This window comes from Sorex araneus, chromosome 5, assembly GCF_027595985.1.
Source record: "Sorex araneus isolate mSorAra2 chromosome 5, mSorAra2.pri, whole genome shotgun sequence".
NCBI classification, from domain to species: Eukaryota; Metazoa; Chordata; class Mammalia; order Eulipotyphla; family Soricidae; genus Sorex; species Sorex araneus.
The window spans coordinates 100,819,219-100,836,458 of NC_073306.1; the positions used below are offsets into that span (position 1 = coordinate 100,819,219).

The 17,240-nt window shown below is 40.6% G+C and overlaps 1 protein-coding gene across 18 annotated transcripts in view; it reads right to left on the minus strand.

The window, feature by feature from the left end:
* The window catches only part of ANK3 (ankyrin 3), a 511,843-nt gene that overhangs the window by 28,715 nt on the left and 465,888 nt on the right, over positions 1–17,240 (minus strand). For 11 of the 18 annotated variants that reach the window (XM_055137437.1, XM_055137439.1, XM_055137442.1 and 8 more), the window contains 3 exons: positions 17,147–17,228; positions 6,340–12,825; positions 4,324–4,398 (listed from right to left, as the gene is read on the minus strand). In XM_055137437.1, the coding sequence (XP_054993412.1) occupies positions 4,324–4,398; positions 6,340–12,825; positions 17,147–17,228 (6,643 nt within the window). Of the gene's footprint in view, positions 1–4,323; positions 4,399–5,031; positions 12,826–17,146; positions 17,229–17,240 lie in introns of all 18 variants that reach the window. The other 7 variants (XM_055137446.1, XM_055137447.1, XM_055137449.1 and 4 more) reach the window with 5 other exon arrangements.

The following is a 17,240-nucleotide window of genomic DNA, read 5'->3' on the forward strand; positions in this document are numbered from 1 at the left end:
GACTATATAAGAGAGTGAGCTAGCTTTATATCAATCTAAACAGACATACCTATATACTCAATCCTGTAAATATACAGTGTCTTTGTAAAGAGACATAAATGTTAGTCTTCAGATATGAAAATGGAGGAGTCACAAATGACAATGTGACTAACTTTTCTTTGCATAGTTTTTCATACAGTGAAAGAAATTTATCGGGTGTTACCTTAAAGGATTACAAGAAAAAAATGAAAAAATTTTCCTAAGGAAAATAAATTGGTCAAGATTTTATTCTGCTAATATTTCAGTTTCTTTAAAGACCCATATGAGTCAGTATCTTTAGACCAAGTGATTTACTTTTAGAAATTGTGATGGTTTATATTGATGTCATTGGTACTGTGGGTATGTATGAGTACTTGAAAACAATCCACATGTTGAAAATTGAGTTAATATAATGCATTAGGTTAGAACCCATTGTGATCAAGGCCTACAAGTTAGAAATACATTGCATGGCATGGTGGATAAATCAAACCAGATCTTCACGGAACAGTAACTGACATACTACATTTTTTTCTACTCTATTTAAAAACAAAATCATTACTTGACATCATGACTCATGCACTGTGACCCACAGAAAAAAACACCATTGTGAAGTACATCTACTTTTTTTTACCCATTAAAATAAAATTAGATGTTCCATTTTGTAGAACCGTGGAATTACATATGATAAAACAGAAAATCACGTTGGGTAAATAACATTTTAAAACTTAAAAAGAATTAAAATACACTTAGATTTAATAGTAATTCTATGAAACAAATTTTGCTCTTTTAAACTCTAAATTTTCTAGTAATTTTTATTGCACATATAGTAATAAAAATTTTTAAACAGGTCATCTAAATTCTTCATTTCTTTGTGTTTTAAGAGACAATGTTCCCCAGTAAGCTTTCACTGAACAACTATATCCTTTCTTTGGAGTCTCAATGAAGTGCAAAGATACACTGTCACTGTCAACTTTACTTTCATGACTTTCTATCTGGCTATTATGTCACATCTTAAAAAATTTACTTTGCAAAGAACTGGCCATGTTTAGGTAAACAAGTAAAGGGGCATGTAATACTACAAAATCAACACTTGTTCCCCTGTGTTTTAAGATAAAATTTTCTGTTAAATAGAAATATTATTTAAACTTAACAATTTAAATGTTATTAGCAAACATTTATACAAAATAAACTTCTCTTGATCCCTAACAATAGACAAAAGATTACTTAGGATAGCTGCTTTATTTGAAAGTTCCTCTGAACTCTTGGTCATAAGCAGTGTCTGAATCTCAGACAAGAAGGTTAATAAGTGGAACGGGACAAGACAGGGTATTCAGAGGAGAAAATCTGCCATAATCTCATTTCATATTCTGCCTAGAGAATGGTTTCTCTGAGTATGGATTGTATATTGCTGAAGATGTGCAAGATATGCAAGATGACTAGATCTGACAATACATCTTCATGAATTTTTTCCTAGACAATAGGCTCAAAGGTCTGGAGCTCTACGTGTTTTACATGTTGAAGGCAGCTGGGTTTGATCTCTGGCATGGCAAGGTTCCCTGAGCACTGCCAGCAAGGTATAGCCCCCACATAATACAGAAGTTTTTATCATTGCTGGGGCTGGAGCAATAGCACAGCAGGTAGGGCATTTGCCTTGCATGCGGTCGACCCGAATTCGATCCCTAGCATCCCATATGGTCCCCTGAGCACCGCCAGGGTGATTCCTGAGTGCAGAGCCAGGAGTAACCCCTGTGCATCGCCAGGTGTGACCCAAAAAGCAAAAAAATAAAAATTTTTATCATTGCTTTTTACTAATTATCATTTGCTACCTTCTAAACTGAAACCCACAATCTATACAATTTTAACTTTCTTCGACTTGGGTATGGGGTATGGTCTGTGATAGTGCACCTGCCTTTATATGTTAGGCTATAGGTTCTATCCATGCACTTCAAACAAAACAGAATAAAACAAAACAAAACGAGCAACAATGACAACAGAAAACCCAAAAAAACCCAAAATATCTTTTGACTCACAAGTTAAGATTTGGGAGATCCAGTTAACAATGAAATTGATCGAATTAATTTTTTATTATTTTTGCGGCCACACCTGGCAGTGCTCAAAATTTATTCCTGGCTCTTTGCTTAGAGATCACTCCTAGTGGGATTTAGTTATTGGAACTGCATTTGACTTTTTAAAAGTCACCATTAAAATATGAACACACACATGCACGCGTACATGTGCGCATACATAACATGCATACATAATACGCATACACACACACACACATTGTGTTTTGGGTCATACCTTGCCATGCTCAGGATTATTCCTGGCAGCACCCAGGGAACCATATGGGTGCTAGGGAGCAAACCTAAGTAGGCCATGTGCAAGTGAAATGCCCTACCCACTGTACTACTACTCTGGCCCAGGGTCAGGGAGATAGTACAGGCATTAAGGTGCACACTAAATATGTAGCTGCTCTGGTTCGATCCCCAACAGCACAAGTTTTCCTGAGCATCGCAGGGTACATTCCCAACAGCCCTAGCACCACCCCCTTATGGTCCAGGTAATCCCAGTGTCAGAGGACTCTTGCTTTGAACAGAGGGCCTCGCTGGCAGAGAATTGCTGGGAAGGGCATCCGGGCCTTTTAATATAAGGTGAAAAGTCCTCCCTGATAATTCACTGTATCACTGTCATCCCATTGCTTATAGATTTGCTCGAATGGGCACCAGTAACTTCTCCATTGTGAGACTTGTTGCTGTTTTTTGCATATCGAATATGCCACGGGGAGCTTGCCTGGCTCTGCCGTGTGGGCGAGATACTCTCGTAGCTTGCCAGGCTCTCCGAGAGGGGCGAAGGAATCGAACCCAGGTCATCCACATGCAAAGCAAATGCCCTTCCCACTATACTATGGCTCCAGCCCTCCCTGATAATTATTATTATTTTTTTAAAATTCAGGGTGGGAGAGTTCAATGAGCTTGAACACAGGATCAAGGAACTAACTCAAAGGGCTGGAACACATGCAGGAGTCCTGGGTGGTTTGTTCAGGCATGTTTTATATTATTTTGGCGGCAGGAGGTACACCCAGCAGTGCACAGGGCTTACTCCTGACTTTGTGTCCAGGGGTCAGGGTCAGCCACGTGCAAGGCAAGCATCTTCCCAACTATACTATCTCTCTGGCTCCTGAAATCCCAGTTTTGATGCCCACACTGCCATGGGTTCCTCAAGCATTGTCTCCAAAACAAAATACATTTTTTAGTTCAAAATTTGAACCTTCTGTCTTGTTGTCTTGTTTCATAGTTTTATACATTTATTGAAAATTAACCTTATTTTTCATTATTAAAGTGGTACTAAATTTTGTTTTAAGGAACCTTGAACGATAGCACAGCAGTAGGGCATTTGCCTTGCACATGGCTGACCGGGTTTGATTCCCAGCATCCCATATGGTCCCCTGAGCACCACCAGGAGTTAATTCCTGAATGTACGAGACAGGAGTAACCCCTGTGCATTGCTGGGTGTGACCCAAAAAGCCAAAAAAAGAGTACATTTTGTTTTAAGTATATATTTGAGGACAAAAGTGAGTCTACATTAATAAACAGATAATACAACTATAATACATGACTATCAGAAAAATTGTAAAAGCTCAAATGTTTTTACAAAAAAAACTCATGTGAAACATAGGCATGAATTCATTCAACTGTTTTCTAAGAGATATGCTCCAAGGACATTAAACCAAGTTTTAAACTTCTGAAGTTTTTTTTTTTTTTTTTTTTTTTGCTTTTCGAGTCACACCCGGAGATGCTGAGAGGTTACTCCTGGCTCTGCACTCAGGAATTACTCCTGGCGGTAATTGAACTCTCATCGAACTCTCTCACCTGAATTTAAAAAAATGGGTAACGGGATGCTGGGCATCGAACCTGGATCGGCCAGATGCAAGGCAAATGCCCTACCCATAGTGATGCTATCACTCCAGTCCCTAAACTTCTGAATTTTTTAAAAGTCATCGCTGTGTTTTTCTTTAAGCTAGAAAAAAAATATGTCATCATGTGAAATTTTATCTGGCAGAAAGGGCATTCTGAAGAACTGCCTTCAACTTAAGGTAAAATAATATTTCAATTTCCAATCTTCTGTGTGATTAGAAAGGGCTTTGAAAAATACCATGCAAAAGGAATTGCCAGTAATATTTCTGGATAGACAGAACCATGTGTGATAAACTTTTTTTACTTGCTACTTAAGTTTTTTTTTTTTAAAAAAGCACAATGAACCATATATGAACTTCGAAACTGTCTCCTCAGGAATGCACACACTTACCTGTCCAACTAAGTCCCAGGTGATCAGCTACTATTGCCATCCTGATATCTGTTCGTTCACATGGACTCTGTGGACCTACGATTTACAATTTCTTAATTAAAATAATCATCAAGACAGGTAGGATACCGGAAAATTGCTTTTAGCATTACTCAGATTTTACAGAGACTAGTACTAACACTGTACACTTAAATGTGTCCTAATTGCCTACATGAACACTTCTGTTTTCACACGATTCACTTGATTTTCACCTACATCAGGTCAGATGTCAGACTACATGAATGCTCAATGTAATGGAATCGAACATGCTGACAAACTAGCTACTTTACAACAGTTACAGGATTGTTGTGTTGGTGAAAACACCACGATGGGAATTTGACATCTATGCTTTTGCTTTGACAGAATCATATCCATGAGAACATTAAAAGAAAAAAAAAAAACAAATCCTGCTTATCTCAAATGACACCAGTATCTTCAGCATGCTTCCCTGGCTGTCTACAGTGTAGTTTGTTAAAAGGAGGAAAGAAGAATAGACCGACAACACATACGGATGACAGTGACAGAATGAGACACTACGCGGGAGTCACTCCACAGGCAATCACAACAGTTCATGCACTAGGGTCTACGAGTCGGAAAGTGTTTACAAACTAGGCTTGTTCTCCAGCAGGTGAGCAAAGAGTGCTCAAGAAACCTGACTGCCTTCATTCTCACCAGTCCTCCTACTGCTCCTTTTCTCACTGCCGGCCTTTTCACTCTTTGATTTTAAAGATGCTGCCTCTGTTTTCTTATCTCTAGCAGACTTCGATGTAACTGAAGGCTGGCCACCCCGGGAAGTCTCGGACAACGACGTGTTTCTGGAGGTACTGTCTTCCTCATCGGACAACTCCGACTGCATCTTTTTGTCTTCTTCAGAGAGGCGCTCCACGAGCTTTAGGGTCTCACCACTAATTCCCTTAAAATATTCAATGGAATGTTTACAAACTTCTTTAAGCTGACTTTTTCTAACTTTAACTGTGGTGGTGGTGGTGGTGGTAGTGGTATTGGTGGGAGTGACACAGGTGGATCTTACCTTTACTGGCAACTTGGAGGGAAGCGGTTTGGCTCTGCCTCTCTCGGGCTGCCCGTGTTTTTGTGTGGCACATGCTTTTCTCACTGAAACTATGTTATCCCTGTGTGTGTTTTTGATTGGGATTCTAGACTTCACATCTACACATGAAGAAGAAAGGGTTTTGGCTTTCTCAGATGAACTAACCTGCTTCATTTTACTCACTTTAATGTTTGGCATGTGATTTGGGAAAATATCTTTCGGTGAAGTGGCCTTTATGGGGAGTTTGGATTTTCGCCTAATCCCTATCAATTCCTTAGTCTTTTGCTGCTCTCCAAGAACCTTCTGCTTATCTCTCGTACAGTGTCCTTGCAGTACCCCTGTCTTTTTTCCTGATGAGCTTTTCACTGGATTAGTTTTCTCTGTGGTACAAGTGGGTGTAGAATGTTCTGTCAGGGCTACAATACTCGTAATGTTATCTGTCTGCATGGTGGAAGAATCCAAATTGTTGTTGTTATTAAAGTTATCTTTTTGAAAATCGTGTTTTTCTGGGGGCCTAATGCCCACCTGGCTATCGGTTGTATTTGAAATCATGGTTATGGTTTCATTCTCTAATCCCTGACAACTGGTAACCACGGCTTCTATCTTATCTGTTACTTCACCAGTGCCTTCTTTCTTCATGGTCATGGTAGATGCAGAAATTCCCATTTTTATAGGCGTGCGCGATTTGGGATCAACTTTAGAGGTGTTAGTGGCGGCTGATGATTTCTCCAGAGAGCCACTACTGGAGCTTCCTTCCTGACACTCTCCGCTGGTCGGGATGCTGGGGTTAGGTTCGACTGCAGGTGCCTCTACATTTCTCTCTAGATTGGTTTCTACAGTGGTGTCCCCTGACTGTGGCTGTGGTGTGGCAGTGACTATGCTTTTATCCCCTTCCCCCTGGTCCCCTGACTTCCCTTCAGAAGTATGCTCACCAATCTGGAAAAATTGGAGCCTCTCTTCAACAAAATCCCTCTTGCTCATGTCAATTGCACCACTGCGAGTCATCTCAAACATTTTTCCTTCATGAAATGGGAAGGGGTTAGGCTCACTAGTTGGGGTACTTTCATCAGTTGGCGTTCTGGCTGGCGTTGTATCAGGGGTTGTTGCTGGAGAGCGGTCTTCCACTGCCAGACCAAATGGCTTTGTTTCATCTTCCCGAGATTGACTGTCAAAAACTTCATCATCCCCTCGGTTACTTGACCAAGGGTCAAAATCTAGGCCTTTGGTAGCTACGGTTTTAAAAGGAGTGGCAAACTCTTCATCTACTTTGTAACTGAAGTAAGTATCAGGAAACACCGATCTGTCAGGATGTCTGCCTTCTAATGTGAAAAACTGGGCCCCTGACTTCTGCTCAGTCTTATCAGAGGTCTTTTCGTATGAAGCAGTTTTAGAAGGGGGTTTATCTTCATCTAGTCCCACCCTTCCTTCCTCCTCGATAACTTCAAGTTTACTCTGGCTAAATGAGCGATCAGCTGGCTTCAGAATGCCTTCTGTGTTCCAGACGTCTTTCTTGATTTCCATGGTTTGACTTGGGAGTTTCGAGTCACTCTCTGTCAAGCCATCATCTTCATCTTGTAGATCGTAGCCATCCAAGGAGTCGATCTCGGTGGCATCTGTGTCGTGAGAAAACTCTGCTGTGGTAGCTATGGAACACTCAGTGACAGACTGGTCATTGTTCCCATTCTGGGCAGCTTCATTCTGAGGTGAATCAAGGCCAAGGCCTAACTCATGATCTTTTCCTGATCCGTTCTTTTCTACTTCTTTCTGGCTGGAAGCCTTTTCAGCAGAAGCTTTGGACTTTGTCATTTCTTTGTGTTCTTCATCCATTTCCTTCAGCTTGAAGGTATACTTCTTAACTGGGACTGGTTGATAAATAGATTCATCGTCACTTGAATCACTGACATCAGCCCCGGGAGGAACCGGTGAGGGCGGCTGGACTCTGATGACAGGTTCCGCCAACTGGTACTTGTCATGTTCATCTTGCAGATTAACTTCAATCATGTCCACTTCTCTTTCTTGGAGATAATGGTGCTTCTTATCCGACTCCATCTGTTCTGGATCCAGGGGTGGAGGAGGGGGAAATTCAATATAGGCAACTCTGTTACTTTTAGGTCTTTGGTTAGAGTCCTTACTCACATTCACAGACATTTCATGCTTCACTGTTGCTTCCTCCACTGTAGTTTGCTTTAAGGAGGCTGACCTGGCCTGCTCTTCCTCCTCAGATTCCTCAGAAACCTCGGGGATTGGGCTGGGCTTGCCGGGTATATAAGCTATTAGCGAGTCTGGTGTCTTAGATGTAAATTCGTAACTTACTTCCTCTGAACTGGGTGTTTCTGGGGTTAAAGGACTTTTCCCAGAGCTGTCTAGAAAGGATACTTGCTCTAGAGTGTCATCCTCTGGACTACCTTGGGGGGAAGGAGGTTGCTTCTGCTGTCTACTTGTATAAAAGGTCCCCCGGGTCTCTTGTACTGTCTTACATTCCTGACTTATGATTTTTTTTACACTTCCTTGTTGTATCTCCTTCTCATATTGCTTTCCCACCTGGACGAAACTGACATAAACAGGTAAAGTTTTTATCTCCTTCCCTCCCTCTGATTGGGCAAGTGGTGCGACTTTTTCCACTCTGTCAACGGGACTGGGTTCGAACACATCACTAGAGGGAGACTCCTTTCCGGGGCTAAAGTCTAAAGAATCTGGAGATTTGGTGGGAGAAGTTTCAGTTTCCTCCCGAGGTGGGCATAAACCTACAAAATTATGATTTTTGGAAACTTTGCTGATTTCTGAGTAGGACACTTTTTCATCTTCTACAGAATTAAAGTACTGCGTCTCAACTGTCTCTTTACTCATACTCGACTGGGGTAACTTTTGTGAGAGTTCATGATTTGGAATGGTCGTTTGTTCAGGAAAACCATCAGGAATGTTTGCAGATGGCATTCTTCTCTCCTCCGCCACTCTGACTGGGATGTGCGACACAGCTGTGCTCTCACTTCTCCTGGAAAGTTGATCAAACGAGCCACCTGGACATTCCCCCTCTTTTACAACATATTCCCTATATAAGACTTTTTTAGAGGGAGATTTTACAGTCATTTCCTTAATTTCTGAGAGAGAGCCATTTGTTAACAATTTGTGTTCTCTCTCAGTCACAGACATAAATTCATTCCTTTGATCGACAACCTTACTCTCAGGGTGACCAATATGATTCTCTCTTACATCATGCACAAGTACATGAGAAAGTTTTTCTTTCTGCAACTTATTGTTAGTGGCTCCAGAACTTTCCCATGTTCTAAAAACCTTTTTGTCCCATGGTCCCTTAGTTGCTAAATCTGAGGTTACATGACATGCTAAGTCTTTAGCCTGCTGCTCAGAAAAATAGTCAGGCATTGCATTACTTGACATTTCAGTTCTCTGTTTTTTCACATCATCAGAGCCAGAATCATTTACAACAATTTCATTGCTTTGGGCATGCTCATCTTTAGCTTTTAATACCACAGAATCTTTTTTCACAGACACACTGTCATCTGGAAGATCTACAGCCTTCTGCTGCTTCTCTCTAGCAAAAACTTGGTAGACAGGTAGCTTGCTCTCCTGGATTTTTTTAACTGGGATCCTGGATTGGCCGTCTGGCTTTTTGTCGTCTTGAGATATGTCCTTTCTTTTTGCCTGTGTGCCTTGTTCGAATTTTAATCTAATGGAACTGAGTTTAGATTGTTTGAGCTGAAACCCAGACTGGGGCCCTTCTGTTGCTTTGCTCTGGGCAATACTTCCTTTGACTTCCTCTGTGGACTTGCTCTCCTCAGTGTGTTGGGAAAGACTCTTCTTCTCTGGACTGCCGGGCAGACTGGATGCTTTCCTCTCCTCAGCTTTGGGGAAGCCCTGTCCATCACGACCGTGCTGCCTTGCCTTAATCCACTCATCATTGGACGCCAACAGTTCCTTCAGCAGTACCTTCTCAGGGCTGCTACTAGTAGAGCTCTGAGAAGAGTACTCTTTGCCATTTCTCGGGCGTGGCTTTTTCTCTGGGGATTGCAGTTCATCGTTGAGCTTTTCTGTTTTGTCACGAAAAAACTGTGACACTTCAGTCAGTTTTTCTTCAGCTTCCTTCACAGTCCTGTCCACCCTATCTTCATATATCAACTTCTCTCTACCTCTCTCTAATCTGTCCTCAGTAAAGCGCATCCACATGGCATGTTTTGGACTACTAACATCGCCAGAATAGTGCAACACTGTCACTTTATCAAAAGGCTCATCTTTAGACACTTTACCTACACCATTTTCAGACACATCTTTATAGATTTTGGAGAGAATTTCTTTTTTGGGGGCAGTGACTACTTTTTCTCTGGGCCGCTTATCAGACCCCTGTAACTCTGAGCTAGGGGGTCCTGCATGGTCTGTCACCGATTCCTCGGTATCAGAATGAGACACATCTAGCTTTTCTGACAGAAGCATTTTCTCAGCAAACCTGTAAGACTCCCCTCTTAGTTCTGACAACTCATCGTCATGGTACTCTATTGAGTGTTGACTCAAAAGCTTCAGGGTTTTATAAGAGTCATCAGAAACGAGTTGAGCTGAACTAGGGCGGCTATCTTCTTCTTGGGACACAGGAGTGTTTACTCTGGAAGACTCCAGATAAGAAGGAAGTGACTCTTCAGCAGTAAGTTCTTCTTCTTCTTGCTGACCCTGCTCCTCTGAACAAGGAAAAGCATCATGTTTTTCTGGCAGAAAATCTTTTAGGTTAATATCTCCCCGGGATAAGTCTTTCTGATACACATACATTTCCTTCTCTGGATGCTTTTTGGTTTCTCTAATAATGACTTCAGTGGGCTCAGCTTGGTTACCTTTTTCGATGTGGACTTCAATTATACGCTCCAGTTTGGGTTTCATTTGGTTGTCCTTCTCTGCTTGCTGGGCTGAGGTTTCAGCAGCAGACTTGTGAACATCTGGAGACACTGCCGACTTATGTTCAAACAGACCTGCCAGCTCTTTGGAGGGGTCCCGTCCAGACTGAAAGGCCTTCATGATGTCGTGGACTGACATGGTTTCTTCAATTCTTTCGGAGGCACCCTCGCCGCCTGGTGGAGAATGATACACCATCCTGGTGGTCGTGGTTATGTGAGTCTCCTCTTTGACCCGCATGCCTTTGCTCAGAACCCGATTGTGGTCATCTTCTTCACTGCTGGCTTTCATCTGAAATGCTTTCACTTTTTCTTTAATGCTAGAGGTGGTGGGCTTGGGTTCCAATTCCATAAACGCAGGAGCAGGTTTGGGTGACGCCGGCTCCTCTGGTTGGGACAGGGGAGCTTCTCCTGCAGAAGGTTCATAACTCCTGATAACGTGGACCACTTCTGTTCTTGTTTCTGTGATGACAGGAGGGATGGGGACTTCATGAAAGAGTGGTTTAGGACCCGTGCTTTCAGCGCTTTGTGGGGCTGATGGTGTTTTTTCACTTCTCGTTTCAAAGCCACTGTCAGACAGGGGACTTTTGTCTTGGTCATGCTGAGAAAAGTCATCTGGGGATTCTAAAATAGTATCTGTTCCAAAAAAGGAATCTGCCATTTTACATAACTCTTTCTCAGAGGTGGAAGGCCTCATGGAGGCTGGTGGCATTTTGAGTTTGTGTTCCTGCAAAGCAATGGCCGGCTTTAAAATTCTTTTCTGTCTCTCTTCTCCATCCTTCTTGGCATCTTCAAACTTGTACTTCAAGTTCGTCAGTGAGCTACTCCCAATATCATTGGTTAGATAATCAATCACTTTGGTCAGATTATAATCCTTATCGGAGGCAGCTTTTGCCTTGACTTGCACTCTCTCTGGCAGGGAAGGAGAATGGCTTGCAGTAGCTTGCTGTCTTGCTTCTCTAATTTCTTCGGAACTAAATTCTATCCAGTCTTCTTCAGGAGAGAGTCCCTTGTCACTCTTTGGTGATTTTGGTGGCCCTTTATTATCCACACACACATCTTTTTTAAGGATTTCACTAACTTTCACTAAGTCTTCCTTGACTTTCTCAACTATTTTGAAGGGCTCTTCATCATCAATTCTCCCTTCTTTGGGGGGCTCAGGTTGGAATGGCTTCTCCTCTGGCACGTCTGTTTGGAGTATTGCCGTCATTCGCATTAGGTCCTCTTTCATTTCAGCCACGTCTTTTAATATCTCCTGACTGGAAGATAAAGAAGATGGTGTAGACAACTTAAGGGCAGAGGGTGTGAGGAACAATGACGACTTAACGGGAGATGAACTTCGAGTGAGATGGGGCTGAGGACGTGTCTCCGTAGTCAATGTTTTAATGGGTGACAGCAAGGCTGCTGCTGATTTTGTAAGTGAGTGAGAGTCTGGGATTTTCTTTAATGCTGGTTCTGGCAAAACATTGACTACAGAGTAGACTGGCACTGTTATTATCGATGAAGTTACAGATGAGGTAGTTGCAGATATCGATGACCCAAGGGATGTATAGAGTGCACTTGTGGAAGGAGTTCTTAGAGACTGAAAAGCTGATGGTGCTGAAGAAACGTATGACCTGAGTGGGGAAAATGGCATGGCTGTCGTGGTAGAAAACACTTTGTCAACTGTGTCAGTGGCTGCGCTAACTGCAGAGCTCACAGAGTTTGTAGCTATAGAAATTTTTTCTTGTAATGTGGCAGTGGCTTTGCATCCATTAATTAAAGTCGAAGATGATGGGTATTTCAGAGGAGAAATAGATCCGTTGACTAATGCTACCTCTGCATGTCCAGGCAACTGTTTCACAGGTGATGAGAGAGAAGAAGCCATTGTAACTTTAGCTGATGAGACAACATCAACTGCTGATTTAGCTGGAGACATCACTGACTTCAAAGGTGACGATATTAGTGGTGCTGCTGATGTAATAATCGATTTAAATGGCAAACTTGAGGAATACATATTTATGTTTGATTTGGGGGAGGCAGGAGGTGTCATAGTAATTGATGACCTCTCCAAAAGAGACCCAGCAGTAGTCACGGGAGAGGTCCGAGTGGAAAAAGTAGAATTCGATGCCAGCCCTTTTAAAGGCGAGGCCTCTGTGATTCCAGGAGCTCTAGCCAGTGTGCCAGAGGAAACCTGGATATTGTAAGGAGACTGTGACACCACTGTTTTTATTGGTGAGGAAATTGTCCGAAAGGATCTAATTGGAGATGCCACATCACTAATAGATTTAACTGAAGATGTCGTTGATGCGCCTAAAGTGGATTTGATTGGAGAAGGAGTCGAAACAGACCATATTGATTTTAATGGAGAAGCTGATGGCGTATTAGAGGAAGAACTTGATAAGGAAGTGAAGCCTGACTTGGCTGGCCCGGGCACCGTAATCGGAGCTGTTGTCCAGGACTGGAATGGTCTTGTAGAAAAGAATGGCTTGTATGAGTAAGTGGTGGGGAGGGATCTTGCTGCTCCTGCACTCCGTTCAACTGTTTCTTAAATTTTAAAATGAAATCAAACACAAAAATCAACAAAAATGGTTGAGAAACAGAGAGACCAGAGAAAAAAATTGGTCAGTAAACCTTGAAATATTACAAAAGCAAGTACAATTGTTTGCATGATTTAGGATGGAAGAGGCAAAAGGGACAATGAAAGAAATAAAATTTCTATACATAACTAATCCAAAGTAAAATAAACAAACAAAAAAAACCAAAAATAAAAACAGAGTAATGGGAGATGAAAGATAAGAAAAGCACATTGCAACCGAAAATGCCAACAATGAGAAACAGAAAGGAAAGAACAATGAGAAAAATAATCACAATGGGAAACTGTTCCTTTACTTCCTATTGACTTTCTTATGTGCTGGTCATATTTTGAAATATCAGTAGTCATTCTGTTTTGCCTGTATAGGTACATGAGGGATTTTTATAAGCATAGAACTCTCCTTTTAGTAATTGCTAATGTTCCCTTTTCTTGAACCTTTTTGGTGATGCTGATTGCACCTAATTAGAGCCATTATGAATGGGGATAGTTATATATTAAATATATAAAATTCATTTTTAGAAAACCACTCAAGCCTATTTCATGCAGATTCCAAAATAACTTTTAAGTGACAGGCAACTGATGTGCAAACTGTGAAGCCACTGGATTTTAAATTTGTATCTTCCATGCACAATTCAGTTATGCTTTACACTCATAAAAAGCCAATAAGAGCAAGAAGTTTTCTGAGTCAAAAAATGAAAAGAAAAGGAATGTTTGCATTTATCTTTTTCCATGCAGTATATTCCTTTTGGTGAGGAAAATAATGTAATATGAAATGATTTAAAAATGCATGTGTACACACACACACAAAGGGATAAAGAAACCTGAAAACGTGGTTCATGATTACCATAAGCAAGCAAAGCAACTGAAAACATCTTATCATGCGCAATATATCATGGCAAACAAGCCAATGAAGTAACACAGTTTTTATGCCATATTATGCACAATTTAATAAACTTTAAAATACTTTTGCTAAAGCATTTAGAAAGAAGAGTACACTTTTTCCATGAGATGTGAAATCTGGTACCTTTTGAGACATTAATCAAGTAATGCTACACATTAAAAGTAATTCTGCAGCTAAACATGTCTATGTCTGCAGCTAAACATATCCACTATCATTATTATGGATTAAAGTAGTTCACTGATTTCAGATATATATTTTAGGTCTATTTGACTTTTAATTCTCAAAAGGTATCACGGGGGAAATCTAAAAGCACACTCACATTTTTAACACCCCATATGTAAGTACCTATAGTGGCATACAGCATGTTGCTTCATACATAGATGTATATATAAATTTGTCTATATATTTCAGTGGCAAAGGTGTCCATTCTGGTGCCTTGCCAAAATACTTGTGGGACTCATGGATACCCCAAACACTGGAGCAAACATGAGAAAGACCTGCCACCAGGAAAGATGGATTTAATTCCACATTCATCTGGCAATGAGATAAGAAGCATACACATGAGGTAAGCAGAGTTTCTGGGGAAGAGCAAACACACGCTTGGTCCTCCTACATCTACAACTCTAACAAACAAACCGAGCTGGTCACAGAGATTTGGAATGCCTGCCAAGGGCTAATGTTCTATGTCAAGGTTGAGTACAGTCTCGTTCCCAGAAAGCACTGGTTCAGAATAATAGTGACATGCGAAGAGGAAATGAGAATCTGCTTCATCTTTTATGCTCCTCTTCATGCTGTGCTCGTGCCATTGCTATAATCCAGTCCTTGGATTAGCAGCTACTCCCACAAGAGTGAAGATTTTCATTCCTAGTGTACATTTAAATTCAAATATTCAGAATACATCCTTTTCTAGGCTTACATATCATTCTAAAGTGGAAGAACTAAGGGGAAAATCTACCCATTCATTACCCCTAGCCATAATTTTCAGTATTATATTGCTTAACTCTTTTGGAAGCATCACATTGCAAATAAAACTTTTGGGAGTCCTCCGATTTAGTGATCTGAACTCAGTCCAATATCTCAAGAGAATTAAAATGAAAATATTCCAGATTATTGGCAAAGCAGCTCTCATTTACCACTGAAAGCTGGCTCCATCAAGCAATAAAGTCTTCTGAAGCACAGCTATGGTTTTATAATTTGCATGCAGCAGCCAACTTGCAGATCAGTTACACATCTTAGGCTTTCATACTTATATATAATTCCTGATATGTTTTATAATAAAAGGAATGTCTAGAGGTCAGGGACTGAATTACATGAAAATATTTAGGAAGGGGGCCAAGAAGGTGTGTGTGGAGGAGGGTATTTGGAAGGGCAGGGTCATGCTTAAATAATTACTTCAAGTTCTAACACCAAAGTGAGAACATTTCCTTGGTTTCCTTTTTGTCTTCTTAGTCATTTCCATTTCTCCCTTCACCACTCTTATGCTCCTTTTCCTAATACAGGGAAAAGTACCCTCTTTCTTCTACCAAAAGTCAAGAAGACAAAAATTAGCATTCCTTTCACAAGTGGGGAAAACTCAGTTATCTTAGCACAAACCTGACCTTACAACTCATACCCTGAAGAAAAATCTTTTAAAAAAATCAATTAAAATGGGGCCAGGTAGTGCTTGGCTGTGTACGTGGTTGACCTGGGTTTGATTTCTTGCACCATATATGGTCCTCTAAGCACAGCCATGTGTGGCCTAAAAACCCAAACTCCACTACATCTAACACTCCACCCATTCTCCGCCCCCCCCACCCCAACACCTTAAGACATCAAATGGGAGACAGCCTGCCCAGAGATGCCTCTGACCTAAAATAGCTGGTATATGGAGTTTGGCCAAAGCTTATGCAGGTTGCCTAGGAGTCTTAACCACAGTTAGGGCTTTAGCTCTGGAATAAAGTCATATTTCAAACAAAACTTCAACTAAGGAGATTTAGTTAGGTTGAAAAACCATCTGACTACATACATAACTTCCCTGCTTTCAATGAGAGTTAATTTCAGCCTTTATGGTTTTGGAACTATTAAGGTAATTTATGCTAAAAGGAAAAAACTGAGTTCAGGGAGTGCATTCATTAGTATGGGTGGGGTTCAGTTTCTCTTTATGGTATCCTATTTTGTGTCTGAATATAAGAGCTTCCTTAGTAGTTAAGGAGCAAGACTTCCAGAGACTGTGCTATAAGCACCTAAGCATTTAGGGCAATAGTTTCATGCTGCATATTTTACTGGCTATGTAGTCCCAAAGACTACATAAATTCTGGGGAGGTTGGCTAAAACCAAAGTGATGGATGGCTCCTACTGATAAATAAGTGTCCAGTCCTCTTGAAATCAAGTCAATATAAATTATGTTAAACAGAAATGATTCACTAATTTAAAATAGCCCTTCTATTAAACCCTTCCCTGATGGCTAAAGTAAACACAATACTGCTATCAAAATCCCTAGCTCCTATTCGTGAAGGAGGTTTTATCTTTAAGATTTAGTGATTATCGGAAGTGATAATCAAAAGGATGAGGGAAGGAGAGAGGTAGAAAGAGAGAAAAATGAATATGAATGAAAGAACCTTCAAATTTGCAAGCTAGTTACCAACGAGACAAAAGAAACATTTAAAGAAGAAAAGGATTTACCCAGTCTAATGAAGATAAGCCTTAGAACTAATATTTAATAAAGGGTGAAAAGAAGGAAGAGAGGAGGGAAGGAAGACAGGCAGGAAGGAAGGAAAGAAGGAAGAAATGAAGGAATAAAGAAGGAAGGAAGGAAGGATGGATGGATGGAAGCAAGGAAGGAAAGAAGGAAGGAAGAAGGAAGGAAGGAAATAAGAAATCAGCCAAGTACTACCTCAAGAAGGCAGGAAAGTTTAATTTTGAAAACTGAAAACAAAGAATCAGGACTAAGATACAATGTTCTATTTTTATTAAGAGAACTCAGACAACAGCCAAAGTCATTTTAGCATTCTTTCCACTATCATATTTAGTATTGGAGGAAATATTTTCTCCTTTGATTGAGAACAACATTGGTATAACATTATCTCTTACCAGAGCTAACAAAGTGAAATCAAAGTCTTTAAAGATAATAGATGAATCCAATTTTTAAGTTAATGGCTTAAAATAATAAATCTCTGTTCTGAAGCTCTGATCTAGGGGTGTTTGACTCTTCTATCTTCAACTAGAAATTATTACTCAGATTTCATGATAAAACTTTTCTGCGGAAATTTGTCTTTTGTCATTGGGTATTCAAATGACCCCAGAAATTAGTTTGTATAGAAAAAATGTCTCTTCTTATAAAAACAAACAAACAAACAAACAATATAGATTAGTAAATGTGTTAGAAAACTCACTCATTCCAGGCTCAGTCAAGTAGCTGTAGCGCTTACGTAAAGCTAAAGATGCAAAGCTCTGTCGTCTGTCTGTTTTCTCGATCTGAAAAATAAG